Genomic DNA, 22,503 nt, shown 5'->3' on the forward strand with positions numbered 1-22,503 from the left:
ACAGGTTTATAACTGATTAAAACCATCATCACATTACTCTCTTAATAAAACATGCTCTCATGACATTGTATTAGCAAATACATTTGCATATTCTTTCTTACCTGCTTTAGGTTTTACAAGTCCAACAGAAAGTATGGTTTCACTTAAGCCATCAAAGTATGCAAGATCACCCCTGCAAATAAAATGAAGATAGGTAGAGCTGGCATGTAATGCGGTCAGGACAAAGAGTGATAACCAACAACGTTCTTTAAGTAAATTACCCACCAAAAACACTTTACCTTAAATTGTACATCTGGTTATCAGAATGCCACAATGACACTGAAGGGTTACTAGCATGTTTTTCATTCAAGTATCCTAGACATTTAAATATGTTAGAGTCTCCTGGAAGTTCAAGTAATTTGCAATCATTGCCGGTCACTGTATTAGGCACTTACCAATCAGATAGAGCTGTTAGACAGAAATCAAGTTATACTGATAAGAAATACAGATCAACTTGCACATACAGGGGGGGTGTGGCTAAGCCGGTCAAGATGGCGGACGCACCTTCTTAGCGCTCCGACCAGTGGCCCACTCCAGATGGCCCCGACGAGGGTATAAAATGGCGGCGCCCGTTGGCCGTCGGCGGTCGGCGGGAGAAAAGAGACCCGCCAAGCCTGTGAATCTCTAGCCGGAGAGCAATCTTCGGCGCTGTTGCGGCGGAGTCTCCTGACAGACGCCTCAAGACACCCCCATGACCGCAGTGAGTACCTGTGCACCCGGAGGTACATTTCTGACCGCTTCAGTGCGGGAGGCCCCCGGGGTGATCGGGTCCCCCCTGGGCCGGCCAAGTGTGGGGGCTGGACCGCCTCCCCCCCTCCTGGGATCGGCGCCGGATTACGTGGCGCGGAGGGTGCCTAATCGGGGGGGGGACACCCACAGGGACAGTAGCACTACGGGCCTTTGGCCGCGCCGCAGCGAGGTACAGATAAGACGGGACGGCCTCCCCCTGCTGTGACGCCGTGCTAGCGCCAACACCGCCTATGGTCTGGCTGGAGTCGTTGCGGCAGCAGGAGCCAGATACTGTGGTCCCCGACCCCGTGCTGACTAATGGGCCCTGAAAACTGACAGCAGAGAAGGAGGGAGACCTCTATAGCGGGCCCCAGAGCCTCATGGAGTGTATTTGCAAAGTGCCAAACTACTGAGGGGCAGAAGGCTGACGCATCCCTGCGCAGCCCAGGCTGGCTGAGGAGCGATACACCGGCCGCACACAAGGAGTAGTGTAAGGACTGGGTCAGTGGACCCCCTGAGGAACACTCAACCCAGTCAATCGCCCCGCAGAACAGCAGCTCCCCCCCACACAAAATGGCGAGGTCTGCGAGCTGAAGGTGTAGAGGAGCAGATCTCATAGCGGGGCCCCCGTGGTCCGGGGTCTCGGAATCCAGAAAACACCAGGACGGGAGGGACATAAGGCACAGCGCACCAGCGACCCCTGAACAGAGGTACGGAGGCCAAAACAGAGGGGCTCCAGTGAGGAATGATAGAGACCGCCAGCCGTTCCCGGGCTTGTGATCCTTGGGACACGCCTGGGTGCGATGTCTGAGCTGTAAGAAGGCGGGCAGTATCATGGGAGAACACAACGACAAGCAACAACATCTGTGGGCTGACTCCATCCTCCCTTCCTCGGACACAGGAACGTTGCGGTCTGGACTGCCCGGGCCGCGCAGACTCCTACTACCGGCAGCGAGGGACATCGGAGTTTATCGCACCCCTGTCGAGGTACCGGCCTGGTGGACGACGAGGTAGGATTCATAAATAAAGATGGAAAAGGCAAGGTCCACTGTCATCTGTCTGGCCACCATTTGATCGGTACGTACAGAACTCTGCACGAGGACAACACCCGCCAGACACGACCATGGGGAGACAACGGCCCTTGAACACGATGCCAGGCACGACACTGACAAGACAATCTTCCCCGGGCACCTCAGAGATGGGACGGAAAGGGGAGCCCTCCCAGTCGGACGCCATGTCCGCTAAATTAGATAAAGTGCTGGCAGCTATAGAACAATCCAGAGTGACTATGGAAAACAAGTTTGGCGAACTCGCCTCGGAACTCGGCTTGTTACGGGACGATCACAGGAAGCTAGCCGATAGAGTGCAGCAGGGGAAGCTAACATTAGATAGTGGAACCACAAATGAAAATCGCATCAGGAGGCCATCCAAGATCTACAGACCAAAGTGACAGCTCTGGAGCGCAAGACGGACGACCTGGAATGACGCACCCGCAGGAGCAATATCCGCGCTATCAATCTGCCAGTGCGAGTGGAGGGGACAGATCCCATAAGGTACATCGAAGAATGGATCAAAACGTTCACCCATACACAAGACCTCTCGCCGTTCTTCTCGATAGAAAGAGCGCACAGGGTGCCTGCCCGGAGACCACCACCTGGATCCCCACCCAGACTGTTTCTATTCAAGATACTCCACTATCAGGACAGAGATACAATACTACGGGCGGCCAGACTGGCGAAAACTCTCAGGATTGAGGACAAACAAGTGATGCTTTTTCCGGACTACTCGCATGCAGTCCAATGACAACGTGCCACGACCTTGCTGTGAAGCACACCCTACGACAACACAACACGCAATATGCGCTCCTGATCCCTGCCCGCCTCAAGATAATCCATAGAGGATCCACGCACTTCTTCACGGATCCGACAGAGGCTAGAAATTGGGTGGATCAGCACATAGGAGAATTGGCCGACCAAAAAACCAGACTGAGCCAGCGTCACCCCAGCGGACGGCGTCAGCAGTCAAGGCGGATCACTCTCACACAATTGAGTCGCCCACCTGTCTCACATAACAGAGGCTCCCCGGATTTAGAACAAATAATAGCTGAACGCAGGCGGGCCATACGGGCGGCGACGGGACAGACAGGAGACAGCTGGGAGGGTGATTGTGGCCCACACATCTTCACATCCGAGGAGGTACTCAGCGACACGCACGCCTTTTGTGGCGGCTCAGTCACACCGTCACTGGTGACCCCACAGACAGCTGATACACTGATATGATGATCAGGTTTAACTCGCCCACTAGATAAAAAGCCCAATAACCGGGTATGTTGACCTAAACAGGACACTGGGGGCTTTGCTGCGGTGTTGGCCAGAACGCCCTCTGGAGTCCCCGGTCTCTGCACACCGCGTATGGCCGGAAAGAACATCAAACATCAGCAGGCATGTATCCTTACGCATGATGGAGTGGGCAGCTGCAACACTGCTTCCCAGTGACGGAGCCTAACCACCCGCCGGACGTTACGAACTAGAGACAGTAATGAATGTATAGTTTGGACTTGTTGTCTCGGGCAATAGGCCCCATCAGTTGGGAATGTATCCCGAGGTTTGTCTTCAAGTTCCCCCCTTTTAACAAATTTCCGAGAATCCCCATGGGAGCGGCGGCCAGACGAATACAGAATGTGGGGAGGGTGTTTGGGTTACCGGCTGGGGGCCCCAAGGGCAGGTCAATTCACTGCAGAAGAACCTCATTTGTAAGCACTAGCAGACATGTCCACGGGCCCCTCTAATACCGACATCAAAATTATCACATTGAACGTTCGGGGTATGCACACAGCAAGCAAAAGATATGCAGTATAGGCCTATATCAAGAGACAGCGGGCATACATCGCTGTTCTGCAGGAGACTCACCTAACGGGATTGGAGGTGGAGCACCTGCGTAGGAAATGGAGGGGTGTCATCTGCGCCACAGCGTAGTCAGCGTTTCCTAGAGGGGCCCTAGTCTGGATTAGGCCGGGAACCCCCTTTAAGGAATAGACATGGGTGGTAGATACGGAGGGGCGCTTTGCAGTGATAGTGGGTCTATTGGACGAGCAATCTGTGCTGATAGGGAGCATATATGCCCCTAATGTGGAACAGGCCACATTCTGGGATCGCCTCACGGGAATGCTATCCCAACATACGTAGGTCCGTGGATACTTGGCGGTGATTATAACTGTGTACTAGATACCACCCTTGAGAGGTCGCACCATCCGCCAGCGCATTCACCAACGCAGAGGCAAACAGAACTATTTAACACATGGGTAAAACATTGGGCGTTGGCAGATGTATGGAGAACAAGAAACCCCACCACTAAGCTATATTCCTTTCACTCCATCCCCTCATGACTTACGAGTACGCCTTGATAGATTTTTATGCTCTATAGGTATACTTCCCAAAGTACAACATTCAGATTATTTGGGAAGGGTACTATCGGATCATGACGCACACTCGATAACCCTCAGATGGAGACTACCTCACCCCCCCATACCCACCTGGAGGTTACCGCGAGAATGCATCACAGATCAGGTGTTCATACAGGAACATGGGGACCATATCCAGGAACACTTCACATTAAATGCGGGAACAGCAACATCACGGCTGGTCGAATGGGATGCCTATAAGATCGTGGCGAGGGGACACTGCATACAGCAAATAGTTGGGGTACGTAGAACACTAGAGAAGGCGCAACAGGGGGCAGAGCACACCCTAGCAGACCTATTGAAAAAAGAGGACAAGGGCGAAGCCACCAAAGAACAAGTAGCAAGGGCAAAGACCAGCTTTGCGGCAACACAGAGACCTCCGTAAATATAATTTCAGGGTGTATAATGCCATGGTGCACCGGGAGGGCAATAGAGGAGGAACCCTCTTGGCCTGGCTCGCCAAACAAAATCCGGAGACGCAACCCATCACAGACATACAAGACCAGACGGGCACACTCCGGCAGTCACAGCCAGATATCCTACATGTCTTCCACACTTACTATTCCAACATTTATCGAGCCCGGAGACCAAGCGGCACTCATACACCCACTGACATTCCACAATCAATACCGTTGCCCCAGGTCCCGCAGGCAGACAAGAAAATGCTAGAGAAGAGAATTAAAACAGTAGATGTAACTCAAGCAATCAGGGGGCAAGCGCGCAACAAAGCCCTGGGAATGGATGGCTTTCCACTCTAATATTACAGTACATTCACAGCTCAATTGCCCCCCCCCCCCCTTATGGTCACCATGTATAATGAGGCGCAGGATAGGGGTGAACTACCGACATCCCTCAGGGAATCGGTCATAGTTAATTTGTAAAACCTCAAAGGGACCCAACGCTCCCCTCCTCATATAGGCCAATCACTCTACTCGCCCCTTATACTAGGAAAAATACTGGCTGAAAGATTTGCCCAGGTCCCGATACCATTAGTCCATCCGGACCAATGCGGCTTCGTCCCACGACGTAACACATCCCAAAACCTACGCAGAATATTTCACATTCAAGACAGAGCGGGAGGCTGTTTCCCAACGCAGCGTGTCTAATACTAGATCTCGAAAAGGCATTCGACACACTCTCATGGCCATATTTATTCGAGGTCCTTCGTCATCTCAACATCGGCCCAATACTGACAGCATACACCAAGCTTTCTTACACACGTCTTACCTCTCGAGTCAGACTGGGCAAATGCATCTCCCCAGAGTTTGCAATAGAGAGAGGCACTAGACATTCCAGCTGAAGATGGCTGGAATGCCAGAAACCGGTCCTCGGAAGCTTGTTTCCGGTCCAGGAAAGGCATGGCTTGGCAGTTCGGGCTGGACTGCTCCCATGAGGCACAGGGTCAGACTGATTTGCATATAGCCATGTCTGAACTGGGGTGGCAGAGTGGGCTAAAGAACGGTGATGGATCAAACCCAGATCTTTTGACTGGGTGTGAGTGTTTGATTGGTTCTGATGCTCCGTCCATCACCACCCCCTTTTGCACCACTTTGGCCGCCATAAGTGTGGCAGGGTATGCTCAGACGCGAGTCCCTTGCTCACTTTGCCACTGGATTCAAGCAAGCCGGGCTGAAGACGGCTGGAATGCCAGAAACCGATCCTCGGAAGGTTGTTTCCGGTCCAGGAAAGGCACGGCTTGGCAGTTCGGGCTGGACTGTTCCCATGATATTTAACAACAAGGGGTGGTGATGGACAGAGTTTCTGAATTAAGCAGAATACTCTCACCCAGTCAAGAGATCAGGGCTAGATCCAACACCGTTTTTTAGCTCACTGCACCATCCCAGTTCAGAACCTGGCTATATGCAAATTAGTCTGTTCCTGTCCCAGTGCATGATGGGAACAGGGCAAACCAAACTACCAAGCCAATTCTTACACTGGGAAGGAAACAAGCTTCCGGGGACCGGTTTCTGCCATTTCAGGCGTCGTCGGCCCGGCTTGCTTGAATCCTGATGGTGCAATGAGCAAGGGACTCACATCTGAGTATACCCTTCCACGCTTAGGGTGGACAAAATATTTAACAACAAGGGGTGGTGATGGACAGAGTTTCTGAATTAAGCAGAATACTCTCACCCAGTCAAGAGATCAGGGCTAGATCCAACACCGTTTTTTAGCTCACTGCACCATCCCAGTTCAGAACCTGGCTATATGCAAATTAGTCTGTTCCTGTCCCATGATGCACTGGGCCAGGGACAGACTAATTTGCATATAGCCAGGTTCTGAGCTGGGATGGGGCAGTGAGCTAAATAACGGTGATGGATCAAGCCCTGATCTTTGGACTGGGTAAGAGTGGTCTGCTTAATTCAGACACTCTGTTCATCACCACCCCCTTTTCTGAATCGTTTTTGGCCACTATAGGTGTGGCAGGGTATACTCAGACATGAGTCCCTTGCTCACTGCTCCATCAGGATTCAAGCAAGCCGGGCCAACAAGGCTGAAATGCCAGAAACCGGTCCCCGGTAGCTTGTCTCCTTTCTGGTGAAGAATTGGCTTGGTAGTTTGGTCTGCCCTGTTCCCATGATGCACTGGGCCAGGGACAGACTAATTTGCATATAGCCAGGTTCTGAGCTGGGATGGGGCAGTGAGCTAAATAACGGTGATGGATCAAGCCCTGATCTTTGGACTGGGTAAGAGTGGTCTGCTAAATTCAGACACTCTGTTCATCACCACCCCCTTTTCTGAATCGTTTTTGGCCACTATAGGTGTGGCAGGGTATACTCAGGCATGAGTCCCTTGCTCACTGCTCCATCAGGATTCAAGCAAGCCGGGACGACGAGGCTGAAATGCCAGAAACCGGTCCCCGGTAGCTTGTCTCCTTTCTGGTGAAGAATTGGCTTGGTAGTTTGGTCTGCCCTGTTCCCATGATGCACTGGGCCAGGGACAGACTAATTTGCATATAGCCAGGTTCTGAGCTGGGATGGGGCAGTGAACTAAATAACGGTGATGGATCAAGCCCTGATCTTTGGACTGGGTAAGAGTGGTCTGCTTAATTCAGACACTCTGTTCATCACCACCCCCTTTTCTGAATCGTTTTTGGCCACTATAGGTGTGGCAGGGTATACTCAGACATGAGTCCCTTGCTCACTGCTCCATCAGGATTCAAGCAAGCCAGGCCGACGAGGCTGAAACGCCAGAAACCGGTCCCCGGTAGCTTGTCTCCTTTCTGGTGAAGAATTGGCTTGGTAGTTTGGTCTGCCCTGTTCCCATGATGCACTGGGCCAGGGACAGACTAATTTGCATATAGCCAGATTCTGAGCTGGGATGGGGCAGTGAGCTAAATAACGGTGATGGATCAAGCCCTGATCTTTGGACTGGGTAAGAGTGGTCTGCTTAATTCAGACACTCGGTTCATCACCACCCCCTTTTCTGAATCGGACTGTTCCCATGAGGCACAGGGTCAGATTGATTTGCATATAGCCATGTCTGAACTGGGGTGGCAGAGTGGGCTAATGAACTGTGATGGATCAAACCCAGATCTTTCGACTGGGTGCGAGTGTTTGATTGGTTCTGATGCTCCGTCCATCACCACCTCCTTTTGTACCGCTTTGGCCGCCATAAGTGTGGCAGGGTATGCTCAGACGTGAGTCCCTTGCACACTTTGCCACTGGATTCAAGCAAGCCGGGCTGAAGACGGCTGGAATGCCAGAAACCGGTCCTCGGAAGCTTGTTTCCGGTCCAGGGAAGGCATGGCTTGGCAGTTCGGGCTGGACTGTTCCCATGAGGCACAGGGTCAGACTGATTTGCATATAGCCATGTCTGAACTGGGGTGGCACAGTGGGCTAAAGAACAGTGATGGATCAAACCCAGAGCTTTTGACTGGGTGTGAGTGTTTGATTGGAGGGCGACCTTTGTCCGTATTTTTCCCTCTGTGCTCCTTATTGTTTTTTAAATTAAATACCAAACAGCTAATAGTACAAGTATATTCATTATCAATGTTATCCTCAATTTTAAGAGCCCTTACTACGAGATACTGTTGTAATGGAATTGGCCTCGATCAAGGTATTCCTGTTTGAGTGGTGCCCTCGTCCTCTAGGACTTAGTGTTCAGGATATATTTGTTCCTCTGCAGTAGGAAAACCCTGTACAAAAACCTCAGCAACGAATATCGTCCCTGAAACTATAATGATCTCAGACTGTCGTTTACAGAGTAAATCTGCTTTGAATGTGCTTTTTTTCTCTGAGTAGTCCCCCAAAGTCTGATGGTGTGGGCAATTTAAAAAATGTGGACAGCTCCTCTGTAGTAGAGGTGACAAAAATACAGCCTTGCGTAAATACTGATACAGTAAACGTTTGTCAGGATGCTTCTAGTTGGTCTGATGTTATATTTGAAAATTCTCCCAAGTCGGTTGAAAACTAAGAGAAAAATAAAATGTCTAGAAGTAAAAAGAAGCAAGAACAATAAGAGGAGAAAAATTAGATTTGCTTAATCACCTCAACTAGTGAAGTTTGAGACAATTTCTTTTACTTCAGGATCCTCCGTTTTCTCTGCAATTTCAAAAGAAAGCCCTGCTGAAATTGATGATACCTTCTGTATTAATGCATCACCATCTTGTCATGTACATCTCATGAGTGTGTGATAACCGAGAGAAAGTTTGTACTAAGTATAGGTATCTATTGTTCGTCTAAAGGAAAGCTCTGTACTTAACCCTAATGCTGTTATGTTTTTCCCCAGACCAGAGTTAGATTCCAGACTCAGTGAAAGGTTTATGTACAAAAAAAAATCTAATTCTTGAGACTTCCACATGTGTCCTAAAATGTACTGTTTCCCTCCTCTGATACCAAATTTCCTTTGAATCGCCAGGCTGTCTTAAGTATATATTTTAACATTTATGATCTGGAGGCTCATTTCTTCACAGGAAATAGTTTTGGTGGAATTGAAGACTTATTTATGTCAATTCGATTCAAGAGGTCTTGGCGTCTATTGTTAATTTTTACTCTGAATCAATTTCCTCTTTAATACTGAAACATAATGTGCTACTTTTTTAAATGGACATTGCTGTTTTACTACTGTTTGGGTCTGGTGGGAACACGGCTTGCGGGCTTTTCTTTCTCCAATGTTCAAAAATTACACGTGCAAAGTTCTGCTGCTCAAACTAGGTCTCTCACCAGGTTATAGTCTTTTGCCGCCAATCTGACTGTTACTAGTTTTAATGGCTTTATGGAAGTCAAGGAGATATTGGAGTCAGAAATGTTGCTGCTGAAATGTGGCAGAGTCTCAAGCTTTTTTGTCTGGGTCTAATTTTGATTCTTACTTGGAGGATGAATTATTTGTTGCCCTTCCTTCAATTAGAGGTCATCCTAGTGGTGGGCTGTATTTTTCTGAGATTGTGTTATGGATTGAAACATTTTCAGCTTTTACTTTCTCCCCCTTATGTTATGGTTGCTTATTGGAACTGAATGGGAACCAATGATATAATTCATGAACAGTTACTTTGTAACATTTACTTAGGCCTCACAGTTAATTTTTTCTTTGTCTATGCTTCAAAAATCCCTATTAACATTATTAGCCAAGTAACCAAAATCTATTTTATTGGTTTTAGGTGATTTTAATACACGAATAACTGCTTCCGAGTAAAGGAATACGTGTATTTATGAATTAGACTATTATTGGGGCCTTTCTTCTTCTTGCTTTAACAAGAAGAAGTGGTGTGCTCGCTCATCCACTTCATTATCCTGGGCATTGGAGTTGAATCTGGCCATGATTAACGGTCAGTTTGATCTCTCTCCCTCTGAAAATTACACTTGGCAGAGAAGTTTGTAGTAATCATTTATTGATTGCATTTTCATACAATACAGGGCTTTTTATGTTCTTAACAATTTTTAAATTCACCCTCATTCTTAGAGCAATCATTCCTAGCTCTTTTTCTCACTGGATGAGTGCCCAGTTATAAGGTGGGAGACAAAGGTCTCTAGTTTTGAGTTAAGCTCTCGTTCTGGTCACTTATATTTTTGGAAATATGTATCACAATAGGCTATATTATCTTGCTTGAGCAATGCATATAAAGCGTTTTCTTCGTCTTTGGATATCTCAATATTTGAGGCATTCATGTGCTTGAACTGGGATAACTTTGCGACGAAACATAAAAAGGTATGCTAGGGCTTCTAAGCACCTGGATATCTCACAGAGGTCTAGCGCTATTAAATATTGTAAATTAGAAAGGAAAATTAATAAATCAAACATAGCTGCAAAGTTATGGTTTGATCTTCAGTCTGTAGTTTTTCTCATAATATGCATAAACTCTGGTTCATAATAGCTAGACGTTTGGGAAGAGATCTCATCAAAACCCCTACCCCATTAGACGGAGAACTTTGGCATTTTTATTTTTGTGCCCTATATGCATCTTCTTCTGATTTACCGAATTTGGGACTTAGTTATTTAAAAAGAGGCTCTGGTTACCTTGGAGTTTCTTTTGATTAACTTGCCCAAGGCATTTCTAACTTAAATAATAGCCACGCACAGGGACCAGATGGTATACATGCGCACTTTGTTAAATCAGTCCCCTTTTTATAAGCAGATATCCTGAAGCCGCTGTTTGATTGTAGCTTTAAGACAAAAACAGTGCCCCAGGTCTTGGAAAGGTAGGAACATCATTCTTCAGTATAAAAAAAAGGGTCCGTAATCTCCCTACAAACTATCACTGTATCACACATTTAGATGTGACTTGAAAAATATTCGCCAAATGTTTGTTACATCACTTAGATTCCTCAGTGGAGTATTCTCAGTTATTTCCTATCGAGCAGTCAGGCCTTCGGAAAGCGTGCTCCACCATGGACAATATTCTGTGTTTATATAGGATTGTCGAAAAGTATGTGAGGTTGCATAAAAATGAAGTATATGTGGCACTTGTTGAGTTTAGCAGAGCCTTTAATTCTGCGGATTGTTCCATTATTTGGCATACAGTTGTAAGACTGGATAATACCCTCTAAATTACTGTCTCTATTGATCTCCAGTCATTGTGGTAATTGGATGAGATTCCCAGTTGATAATGGCCTTTAAGAAGGTTACATTTTAGCCCCTCTTTTATTTTTCTTATATCTTACCGACTTTCCCATTCTTTTTAAAACAAGGTATTACTGATCCATTAAAGTTTGGATCAAGGGAGATTTCTATCTTATCATATGTGAACAATTTAGTATTAGTGTCTCTGACCCCAATTGGCTTACAGAAACAATAGGACGTTGTGAGAAGTTGGCCTGATATGCAGTGCTCACTATTCTAGTGATCACTATGTATCAGTCCAAACAACCCTTATTGATGATTGGTTGTAAGTCAACCTTATAGACCAGCTATCCTAGTAGCATGGATACGAGCAGTCTAAGGCTAAGACTCTAGAGGGCGTGTTAAGCCAGCTGTTTTACCATCACATTACCCCTTGAACACCAAGTGAAAGGACACCACACAAGTTGTTATGAAAATAAACAGTTATTTATTTATAACAAGACTACCCTGAACTCTTTATGAGTCAGGGAGCTAAGCACATAACAAAACTCTTAAGAAAATACTTTAAGTCGTACAATTTACACAAATGCCCTAGGGGCACGAAAAACCATATACACAGTAAGTGGAATGCGAACTTGCTAGCAGGTAAGTAATACTTTTCTAGACTTAGGAATCGCTAGGCCTACAATTCTAAACACTGGGATTAGATGCAGGAGGCCTGTGGACGTCGTGTGCAGAGTGGGAACTCTCACGCGTAAGGCGGGAAAAAGTCTATGGAGGCTAGCAGTTGCAAAGTTACTGTTCTCGGGCGAACCCGACTAGGTGGGTCGAAAACAAGAGTGGATCCGAACACTTAGGGTGTTGGACTATGCTGGAGCACCGGAGTACTCAGGTTACCTAGCCCAGGGGCTGCGGCTGCATAGGGTTGAAGTTGCGTCGGAAACCCTCGTTGAAGATCCAGGAGCCTGAAGAAAGAGTTGCTGGCAGGCGGCCAGTGTAGAAAGTTCGGAGTGATCCAAGCCTGGATCAGGGAAGAAGAAACCTGTAAGCAGAGGGGACCAAGTTCTGAATCACTAGCCAGTGATTTGAGTGGGCACCAGGATGGCACCGGACGAAGTCACCTCAGCCAGGTGAGTGGGCGCTGCTGGGCTCTGCAGTCTCTCGGACCAGGAGGCGTTGTCCGCGACCAGGATGGAGGTGCGAGCTGTCCCAGGAAGGTTCTTGCTGTCGACGTCGCTGGACCCAGGATTGGGCAACAAGTCTTGGCAAATGCAAGGCCCACGCGGTGGACCTAAAATGGCGTCTTGAGTGGACCAGGAGGGTCCAGGGTGCTCCTCTGTTGGAGGGGAGCAAGGGCTAGTCTGGAGCAACCAGGCCAGCAGTAGTTGTCGTCGTGGAGCGTCGTGAAGGGGTCACTAGCCAACGGGTAAGCGACCTGGACAACGCGGTTGGCTGCAAAGAGCAGAAGGGCCCCACGCAGATCTCGTGGATGCAGGGGGGCTGAACTTCGGTGCTGGAGCTGCTCAGGGTCGGGGCTTCTCTTACCCCAAAGCACTCAGTCGAGGGTCACTCGGGAGTCGTGCTGGACAAGCGTCGTGCAGTTCTGAAGATGGCCGGTCCCTCGAGGTCTCGTCACACCCACGGATCACAGCTGGGCTGATGATGTAGGTTGAGGTCAGAGGTGCCAGGGAAGCCGGTTCTCGTCGTGCTGGAGCAGTCTTGATCCGAAGGAGAGACTGGCAACAAACCGCGATGCTTGGTTGGTGCCTGCTGCTGCAGGGTGACTACTCCTTAGTCACAAGGGAGAATCTTGGGAAGAAGTCTTGAGTTCCTTTCGTGGAAAGTAGTTTCAGGATTCAAAGATGATCTGATTTGGAAGGGGGCCAGTTCCTACCTTTATCCTGCAAAAAGGGGCTGGCACGCGACTAAGTCCTGCCCTATGGGTGGGACCAGGAGGGGGGTGGTTACACCCCTCTCCTTTGGCGGGCTTTCCCCAGGCCAGGGGCTGGAGTGCCCCTGGAACTGGTTTCAGCCGGCCTATGCACAGTGAGCACCGGGGTGCCACTTGCAGTCACCTTCCTCTAAAGCCCTGCCTACCTAGGATACACAAAATCCTGTCTGGGACGGTGCTGGCACCGCCCCTGACAGGAAACCCTTTGTCCTTGCCTCCTGCTCTGGGAGGACTCCCAGCAGCAGGAGAGCAGACTTGTGTCTCGGTGGCAGCATCCATTTTGTGGAGCTAAGGCTATGTCTGACTTTAACCGGGGTTACAGGTTACATACATGTCGTGTCCCTCTAGAAGGGTGGAATGCTAACCCCGTCGCCAGAATTGGCGAGGGGTTAGTATTCCAATTCGTATGCCACCTTACTCGACATGTTTTGATAAAGCGATACCAGAGTTGGCATATAACCGCGAGGATTATAATGCACTTAAGAGTATATGGTATGCAATATCATGGAAACGGCTAAGGGATGGATCCCGAAAGCCGCAGACAGACTCAGCTCATGCCAGAGCACTATCTCACACGATTCCAAGCACTCTGCCTTCAGGATTGTCAAGGCCTGCCATAGGAGTGACTGATAGGAGATCTGTGTGTCCATTTTAGGGTTAGATATAGGTATACTATATCTAAAGCAAAGGGTGATTACACCACCTTGCCCCAGCTGTCGTGCAGCCAGTTGTGTCAGATTTGGATGGCCAGCCAGGGGTGGCATAATACATGCTGCAGCCCCTGGTAGGCCCTGGGTACACCTATGCCCTGGGTACCTAAGGTACACTGTACAGGGACTGATAAGGTGACTCAGTATCCAATTAGATATGTACCTAGGGTACATGGAATCCATTTTACAGAGAGAGCAGTAGGCCTGGGGTCCTGAATAGCAGGGCCCCAGGTCAACTAAGTCAGAAAACCAGCAAAACACCAGGCAAAAAGTTGGGGGCAACCATAGTTAGGGATCTACCTTCCTACAGACGTTTTATCTTCTTTTTCTTTTGGCACCATCTTAACTTTAAATGATAGTAACAACTAAATTTATGATAATGGGTGCCAGAGGCATTAAGTCTCCTTGGTTTTTTAATTTGAAAAAGACTCAAGGTGGTAAAAGAATATACTTATCCAGGCATAAACATCTTAAATAATTTGTCATGGTTCCCATATTATACCTCCCAGGCAGCACACCCCAGTCTCCGGAAATCACATCTTCCGGCTGTCGCGGCGGCACATAAGCAGAGGAGGAGACGAGTGGTGGCGCCTTGGGGAGAGCCCCCTCCGCATTTGGTCCCTGGAGTGGAGCGAAGAGCGCCGGAAAAACGGAGACGCCGCAGCGTTGAAACACACTGTGGGGCATCGGCAGGAGTCGGTGCGAGGCAGTCCCGAGGGGGGACTGGGGGTGAGTGAGGGGCTGCTGTTAGTGTTCCCTCCCCCCTCCTTCACAATATCAAGAGGGAGACATACTGCACGCCCTCGGAGGACGGGCTCCGATGCCAGAGCGGCACAATAGATTGCCCGGCGGATGCTGAACTTGGCCCGCGGTGGAGTGTGGAATCCTGAGGGTGTCGTGGCTGATGGTGTTTCCCCCCCCCCCCACCGAGGCTGCTTCTCAACTCGGGAAGACCGCAGTGTCAATCGGTGAGCCGTGAGTGGGATGCCCTGTGACGGGGATTGGGGACCTGGCCCGGGTACTCTCTGTTGGAGGGGTCTGAGAGGAGCGGGCCCCTCCCCTGGTGTGGACCTTCATTATGAAGCAGGGTCAGTTTGAGAGGTGCTGTTTTTGAACCACGGGAGCCACCAACTCCGTTATGCATCAGACTGACTCGGGGACTGCGACAGCGCGGAACCGCATAAACCCCAGCAGAAGAGTGGTAGAAAGGGCAGCCCGCAACGGAAGAACTGGCCGGTGTTCCGTGTAGCACACTCGAAGGGGGAAATAATGCTGGCGTGCTCGAGAGCCGATCTCCGGATGGCGACCAAACATGACGTCGACAGGCATCAATCCAGGACATCTAAGGGAGTGAGGCAAGTCGAGACCAATAAACTAGACCGGTACACGATGCCCAAAGGTACCCCAACAGAATCAAGGCACACTACTTTGGGGTGAGGGGATTCCTCAGGCCCAGCACCTGAATTGACACTGCTCGATGTAATGGCGACAATAGATGGGGTGACATCGTCCCTTGGGCAGAAAATGGAGTCGCTGGACAATAAGTTGGACACAGTATCCATAGAAGTAAATCTTATCCGCGCAGATCTCACTAAAGTTAATGAAAAGATCAAATCGCTGGACATTAACACTGCCAGTCTGACAGATGATGTGGCGTTGCTCCAGCAGGAAGTGCATGAACTTAAATCTTCCCATGAACTGGCCGAGCGTAAGCTGGACGAATACGAAGGGAGAGCCCGGCTTAATAATATCTGTATCCTGGGGGTGCCCAAAAAGTGGCCCTGACCGGTTTAAGAACTTATCCTAACGCATCTCAGGCCCAAGGGACTGGGTAACTTCTTTAACATCGAGTGTGCACACAGGATCCCAGGAGGGCAACCAAAGCTTGGCGCGCCCCCGCTTCCGATGATTGCCAGGGTATTGAATTTTAGGGACAGAGACGCTATCCTGCAGGCCGCCCGATTAGGACTCCCTCTGCGTTGTGAGAATGCCCCCCTCTCTTTCTTCCCCGATTACACACAAATGGTGCAGAAACCACGCCGGAACTTTCTCGCAGTCAAGAAAAAACTTCGGACAAAGGTATTAAATATGCCATGATGTTCCCGGCGCGCTTGAGGGTGGAGATTGAGGGAAGAGCTTGGTTCTTTGATAATCCAAAGGTGGCTTTGGACTTGATCAACAGCCGTCCCCCCGTTGGCATGGGACCAAGGCGGAGAGCAAGCATCGCAGGAGCAAGAATGAGAGCCGACACTTAACTGGGACTAAATGTACATCGCCAGGTATCGGGGTATAGGCCCACCATTATGAGGTCTGCCTATCCCCAGGGAGTACCACAACTTTATTGCATAATGTGAGCTTCAAGGAGGCAACTTCGCCCGATGTGGTACGGGGTGGGGGGGGGGGGACAGAGTGCCGGCCTTCCTCCTCTTTACTACCTTTAGTCATATAGTAGTTATAGTGTGTGGGGCGACAGGCACTCTGCCAGTTGGGGATGGGCGAACACCGTGAGCAGGGGTGCAGGGAGGGGGTGCGGTTGGTTGCTATTTTTGTTTTTGAGGTCGCATTGTTAGTAAGAATGTTTTTCAATTTCGACCTTAAATTGTTTACAGTTTTAATTGTTTCGACATCATCAAATGACAATGCTGAGTTGGAATGTAAACGGAGTGGGAGACAAAATAAAGAGGGGGATGGTAAATCAGTTTATCAGAAGGCACACCCCAGACGTGGTCCTTTTACAGGAAACACACATAATTGGGAACAAGTGCATGGCCTTACATAGAGGAGGGTATAAGCTGGTGGCACACACGGGATTCACCTCTGGGTCAAGGGGGGGTTGGCATACTGATTAAAAACTCCTTCCCACTTGCTATATAGGCCACATGGTCCGACAAGCGGGGTAGATATGTTGGGATATCGGGCCAATGGGAATGGAAAACAGCCACGTTTGTCTCAATATATGTCCCACCTGGCCTACAGACAGACACATTTTAGGACCCGAGTTCGATTTTCTTGACACTACCACTGGGCCTCTTGGTGCTGGGTAGAGACTTCAACGCGATAATGGACTGGGAAATAGAACGATATCCAGCTCGTACACTTAGGCCCGCACAAAGGTGGCTTCCCGACTATATGGACACAATGGGGCTGGTAGATAGCTGGCGGGCACACAACCCAGGTAGACCACAGTACAGACATGTGTCATGCACGCACCAAAGCTTGTCGAGTAGACTATGCACTTGTCACGCAGGCCCATGTTCTCCGGGAGGAACGTCACCTGAGTCAGGGCATCTCAGATCATTCCCCTGTGTGGCTCAAACTGGAATTTGACCAGGTAAATGCCGGTAGGGTAGCCCATATTAACTCATGGTACTTGAAAGACCCACTGCAAAGAAAAACACTGCCACCGCCACTGAGAGATACTTCCAGGAGAATCAGGGCACGGTTGATTCAGCGCAGACCCTCTGGGAGGCATACAAAACTGTCATACGGGGAGAAACCATCTCCTTGATTGCAGGGAAAAAGAGGGAACGGCAGGCCAAACTCGAAAGAGCAGAAGAGAATGTGTTAAAATCGGAAGAGGAGGTGGCTCAAACGGAAACCCCTGAAGGCCTCCACCTTTTGAAGTTACGGCAAGACGAGTTCAGTAGTATTGCCAGCGATAGAGCCAAGGCGCAGAGCAGAGAGGTTCAGAGTAGAATTTATGAACATGAAGATAAAAGCAGGAAAGCTGATTGCTTGACTGGATAGAAGGGAATGGTCGTTGAGGTTGGTGCCCGAGGTACAGGGGGAAGACTCCAGTGCTATTACGGACCCGCAGGCCATTGCAGATGTGTTTGCAGATCACTATCGCGTGGTGTATAGTACGGTGGGTAGATTCACAGAAGGAGAAAACAGGGAGATGATTAGAGATATTAAGTTACCCATGTTATCGGGCGAAAACAAAGATTATCTGGAATCCGCGCTGACAGATGATGAAGTGGCACAGGCCATCAGAAGTGTACATTCGGGGAAAGCGTCAGGATTAACGGCATTCCTATCGAACTCTATAAATTGAGGTCCAATAAGCTTGCCCCATACATCCGTTCCATGTTCGAGGAAAGCAAGGAGAAGGGGCAGCTCCCATATGACCAACAAGTGGCCAACATAGTGGTCATATACAAAGAAGGCAAACCCAGGACTAGCTGCGTGTCCTATAGGCCCATATCGTTGCTGACCGTGGAGTCCAAAGTCCTTGCGAAATTGCTGGCAACACGTTGGGCAAAAGTCATCACCACTCTGATCCACCCGGATCAATCAGGTTTTATGCCCATTCGCAATAAAGCCCTCAATCTGCGTTGTTTACATTGGGTACTGGGTAGGACCCCCACGATTATGGAGCCGGCAACCCTAGTATCATCAGACGCCACCATGGCGTTTGACATGGTCGAGTGGCCTCATCTGTTTGCAGTATTGGACGAACTGGGCTTCGGTCTGGAATTCACGGGTTGGATACGCCTCCTGTACTCTTACCCGATGGCCCGAGTGGTGGTGAACAAATGCAAGTCCCCCGATTTCAGCCTGACTAGGGGCACCAGGCAGGGTTGTCCCCTGTCCCCGCTTCTTTTTGCACTGGCCCTGGAGCCACTGGCAGCATGGGTCAGACAGGACGGGGTTATACGTGGAATGCAGTGGTCATTGAAGTGGGAAGGTAAGATCTCCCTGTACGCAGATGATATTCTGCTCTATCTCACTAATCCGAGAGGGTCATTGAGCTGCCTTCTGGACGTGCTGGCAATTTTCAGAAGATACTCTGGATTTGCTATAAACTGGTCCAAATCGGTGCTATATGTCCTTCGGGGCGACCAGCCGGCCATTCCAAGCACTTGCCTGATCCAAAATGTTCTTGAAGGTTTTAGATACCTCGGCATCTACATAACATTAGTCTCGAAAATCCGTTACACTAGCAATCTGAATCCTCCCTTATTGAGACTTAGAAACGATGTCGCTCACTGGAAAGCCCTTCCGCTCTCCATGCTGGGTAGAGTAGTGCTTTTTAAAATGATGGCTCTACCCCGGTTCTTGTACGTACTCCTGAACACAATGGATCCGGTCCCAGCTTCCTATTTCAGGGAAATCGAGAGTCTCCAGAGACAGCTTCTTTGGGATGGTAAACCCCGTATAGCATTCTCAAAGCTAACTCTCAATTGGTATGACGGAGGAATAGGGTTGCCTGACCGAAGGAAATATTACTGGGCATCCCAACTGGCAGCTATCAATCACGGGATCTACGGGCAACCAAACGATCCTGGATTTGCCATGGATAGGTGGCAGCTCCCAGGGGGAGAGTACACCAGAGCGTTATATGCTGGGCCAAGCAGATTTCCACTTACTGGACCGACGGCACATGCCGTCCAGGTATGGCATGCAGCCAATAGGCACCTGAAGTGGGAAGGCAAATTTACACTAGCCACCCCACTCTGGAACTCGGAGAAACCAGGGAGCCTCAGGAAATCCAAAGGGTTTGACAAGTGGGACCTCATCGGGATCTCGCGAATAAAAGACATCTGGGGGGAGGGGACTGTCCACACATTCGATTCACTCAAGCAGCAGTACAGCCTGAATGATCGGGAGTACTTCCGTTACCTCCAAGTTCAACATGCGCTGCTTTCCCAAATCCCTAGGGAAACAGCACTTCCAGACGCCTCTCCCCTAGAAGACAGGGTGCTAGACGGACACCTTCCAGAGAAGACCATCTCTCTGATCTATAGGAAACTAATAAATAACATGGAAGATCCATTGCTTAATATCAAAGAAACTGGAATGAAGACGGCCTAAAACTAGACAACGAAGACTGGCAGGAGACGGTTTCTTCCCCACGTGTTGTGGCAATCCAGACAAGGCTGAGGCTAGTGCAGCTTAAAATATTACATAGGACATATGTTACAGGTCCCGTCTCGTTCGAATCATTCAGAGAGCGGAGAGTGCAGAAGGGGCTGTGGGGAACTGGGGACATTTATTCATATATTGTGGCACTGCCAACACATACAATCATATTGGAGGGAGGTTCATTGCACGCTGCGGGCGGTCCTGGGGATTGACTTGCAGCCAGAGGCTCGTTGATGCATTTTAAATGTCTAGAAACCAACGGACCTCAACACACTCACAACGCAATGGGCAACATTAGCATTCATGGAAGCGAAGCGTAACATTGCTCAACTGTGGGGGACTAGCCAATCGCCTCGGATTGGGAGGTGGATGGAGGATCCGGACTGGTGCATGTTCAGGGAGAAGTCGGTCTAGATTGCCGGGGGATGCCCGGGGAAGTGGAATAGGGTGTGGGAAGCTTGAAAACCGTTACAGGGGGGATATCTGTACCCCACCAGATTGTTTGGGAGATGCTGAAGCGCCTGAGTCCCCCTGATCCCCCTAATACAATAACTGGGTATCATTTTGAAATGTGTAAAATGTCATTGAGGAATGATGGAGACACCTGCTTGTAACCACTAGATGCGATTCGGTTGAATGTTTAATAAAAAGAAATATTAAAAAAAAAAAAAGTATGCTGAAAATCTAATTTTGCAGCTTGACTTGCAATACTGTTTAGAGATCAAAAGATTGCAGCTGGTTTGTATGTTTGTTAGAAGTGGTGAGAAGCAATTTTACTGAAAGGCCAACTTATGTCAGCCTGTGCGCAGATTTTAATGAAATTCAAATTTAACCAGATCTTATTGGCTTTTAACTTGTGGATTAATAAGGAAGGGGTTTCCCGGCATCCAAGCTGTCAACATTGTGGAACTGTTAAACAGGATTTGAATCATGTATTTCTTTTTTTTGTCCTGGCCTTTCTAATCGCCTGTGATTTTAAGGTATTCTATAGCAATGCATGAAGAAGCACTTTACCTTTTTGTACACCCTCCTACCGTGAATATTGGTTATTGTTTAATAAGGTTTTATGGGTGCTTTCTTGATATAAATTGATCTATTTGTATCCATTATAATGTATTTTGTTTGCATTTACTAATTTAGTTTTGTATTGTCTAAATCTTATGTATCTTGAATTTATTTTATTTATTATTGCTTGTGGTTGTTTTTAAGTGTACTCTCTGGTTGCACTTTAAAGATTAAATAAATGAATACTCAAAAAACATCGATCTGTTAAACAAAATTGAGACAAGGGCGTTCTAGTACTTCTAAAATAAGACTACAACTCTACTTTGCGTCATAATGTATTTTTTTTTTTATACAGAGTTTTATATAGTGCGAACTGGACCCGTTATTTGGTGTCAGAGAGCTTTTCATAGCATCAGTTGCGTTACATTAGGACATATTCATTTTTGTTAGGCACAGGGAGATTATGTGAATTGCCGAGAGTCGAACCCGGTTCCCCAGATTCGAGGTCGACCGCCATAGCCGTTAGGCCAACTCTTCTCCACCTGCTTAACTGTGTTGGTATTTGTATAGTACTATCCCACCCTTTGCTAGGCCCAACGCACTTGTGTGGCCGAAATGTATTATTTGTATACAGCCACAGACCACTGGCAAAGTCACTTAGTACCAGTTAATAAATTCTCCAATCAATGCTCTTTCACTGCTTCACTTCTGCACAATCACATCTGAATGTACTAAACTTACCCATCTTCATAGTTCCACATGAATATGTCACTGTCTATAGTCAGCCAGGCTCTGCTGATTTCAGGAAACACTCCCATCATACAATTACACTGCATATCTAAAGTATAGCTGATGTAAGGATCGTGGAGCTTCTAAATATCATCAGCAGTTCAGTAATGAGTACACAAAAACAACAGAGATACATTTCCTGTCGCAAAAACCTTTTAAAATGCAGAAGGGCTGCAAAAAAAGATGCAAGCCACTTGGCAATAGAGGATATTGGACGTTCCAAATTTGAAACATATTTTCAGCTGCTAAGGACGATTCATAAAGTGATCTATAGTTGACTGGCAAGCTTTTGGTTTCACTGGAAGGCATAAGCAACATGGTGTCATGTGAAATATAGGAGAGGGCATATTCAGATTTAATACAACCCCGATGATGGTTTGCCAAATGCATTCCTAGGGTTGAAAAATTAAGAAGCAAATTATCATGTACGATTTGCATGTGGGTCTACTACTAGCCAACACTTATTAAAATATAGGATAAAGCTATTAACATGTGGTTGAATCATAGTCAGTCATTAGACAGAGATAACACAAGTAGAAGACACTGTCTCAGAGGCTGAACAAGCCAGTTTCACAGTGAATCATAAAAAAACTTGTAAAGAAGTTGCAAGAAGACCATATATATTTTCTTGCACATAAGGATACGTCCAAACTGCTCAACCAGTTCCGGAGGTAGAGGGACCCTGCGAATGGCACTGATTTCTGGGAGGTTAGGGATCGTCAGTAAACCTGGTCCTTGCAAAGGATAATCCATATCTTGTAATCCAGAAACGGTGGGACAATCTAAAAGGAAGAAACAAGACATCAAACAGTAAGCATGACCAGGAAAGACCATCAAAAGTAGAAATGTTGCATTTCAAACTGACAAATATAAACAAACAATAATGCCTTGTGATAAATAACCAAAGGTTAGTAGGTTGAAAAGATACTTCAATTAACTCTTCCTCACGATACTAATCT

General features: G+C 48.1%; 1 protein-coding gene across 2 annotated transcripts in view; it reads right to left on the reverse strand.

Moving 5' to 3' along the window:
* The window catches only part of NUP155 (nucleoporin 155), an 898,957-nt gene that overhangs the window by 792,538 nt on the left and 83,916 nt on the right, over positions 1–22,503 (reverse strand). For both annotated transcript variants that reach the window (XM_078674974.1, XM_078674975.1), the window contains exons 2-4: positions 22,189–22,326; positions 21,497–21,593; positions 102–172 (exon numbers count right to left, since the gene is read on the reverse strand). In XM_078674974.1, coding sequence (XP_078531100.1) covers positions 102–172; positions 21,497–21,593; positions 22,189–22,326 — 306 coding nt within the window. The remainder of the gene's footprint in view (positions 1–101; positions 173–21,496; positions 21,594–22,188; positions 22,327–22,503) is intronic.

Source organism: Lissotriton helveticus, chromosome 2_1 (genome assembly GCF_964261635.1).
Source record: "Lissotriton helveticus chromosome 2_1, aLisHel1.1, whole genome shotgun sequence".
Lineage (NCBI taxonomy): Eukaryota > Metazoa > Chordata > Amphibia > Caudata > Salamandridae > Lissotriton > Lissotriton helveticus.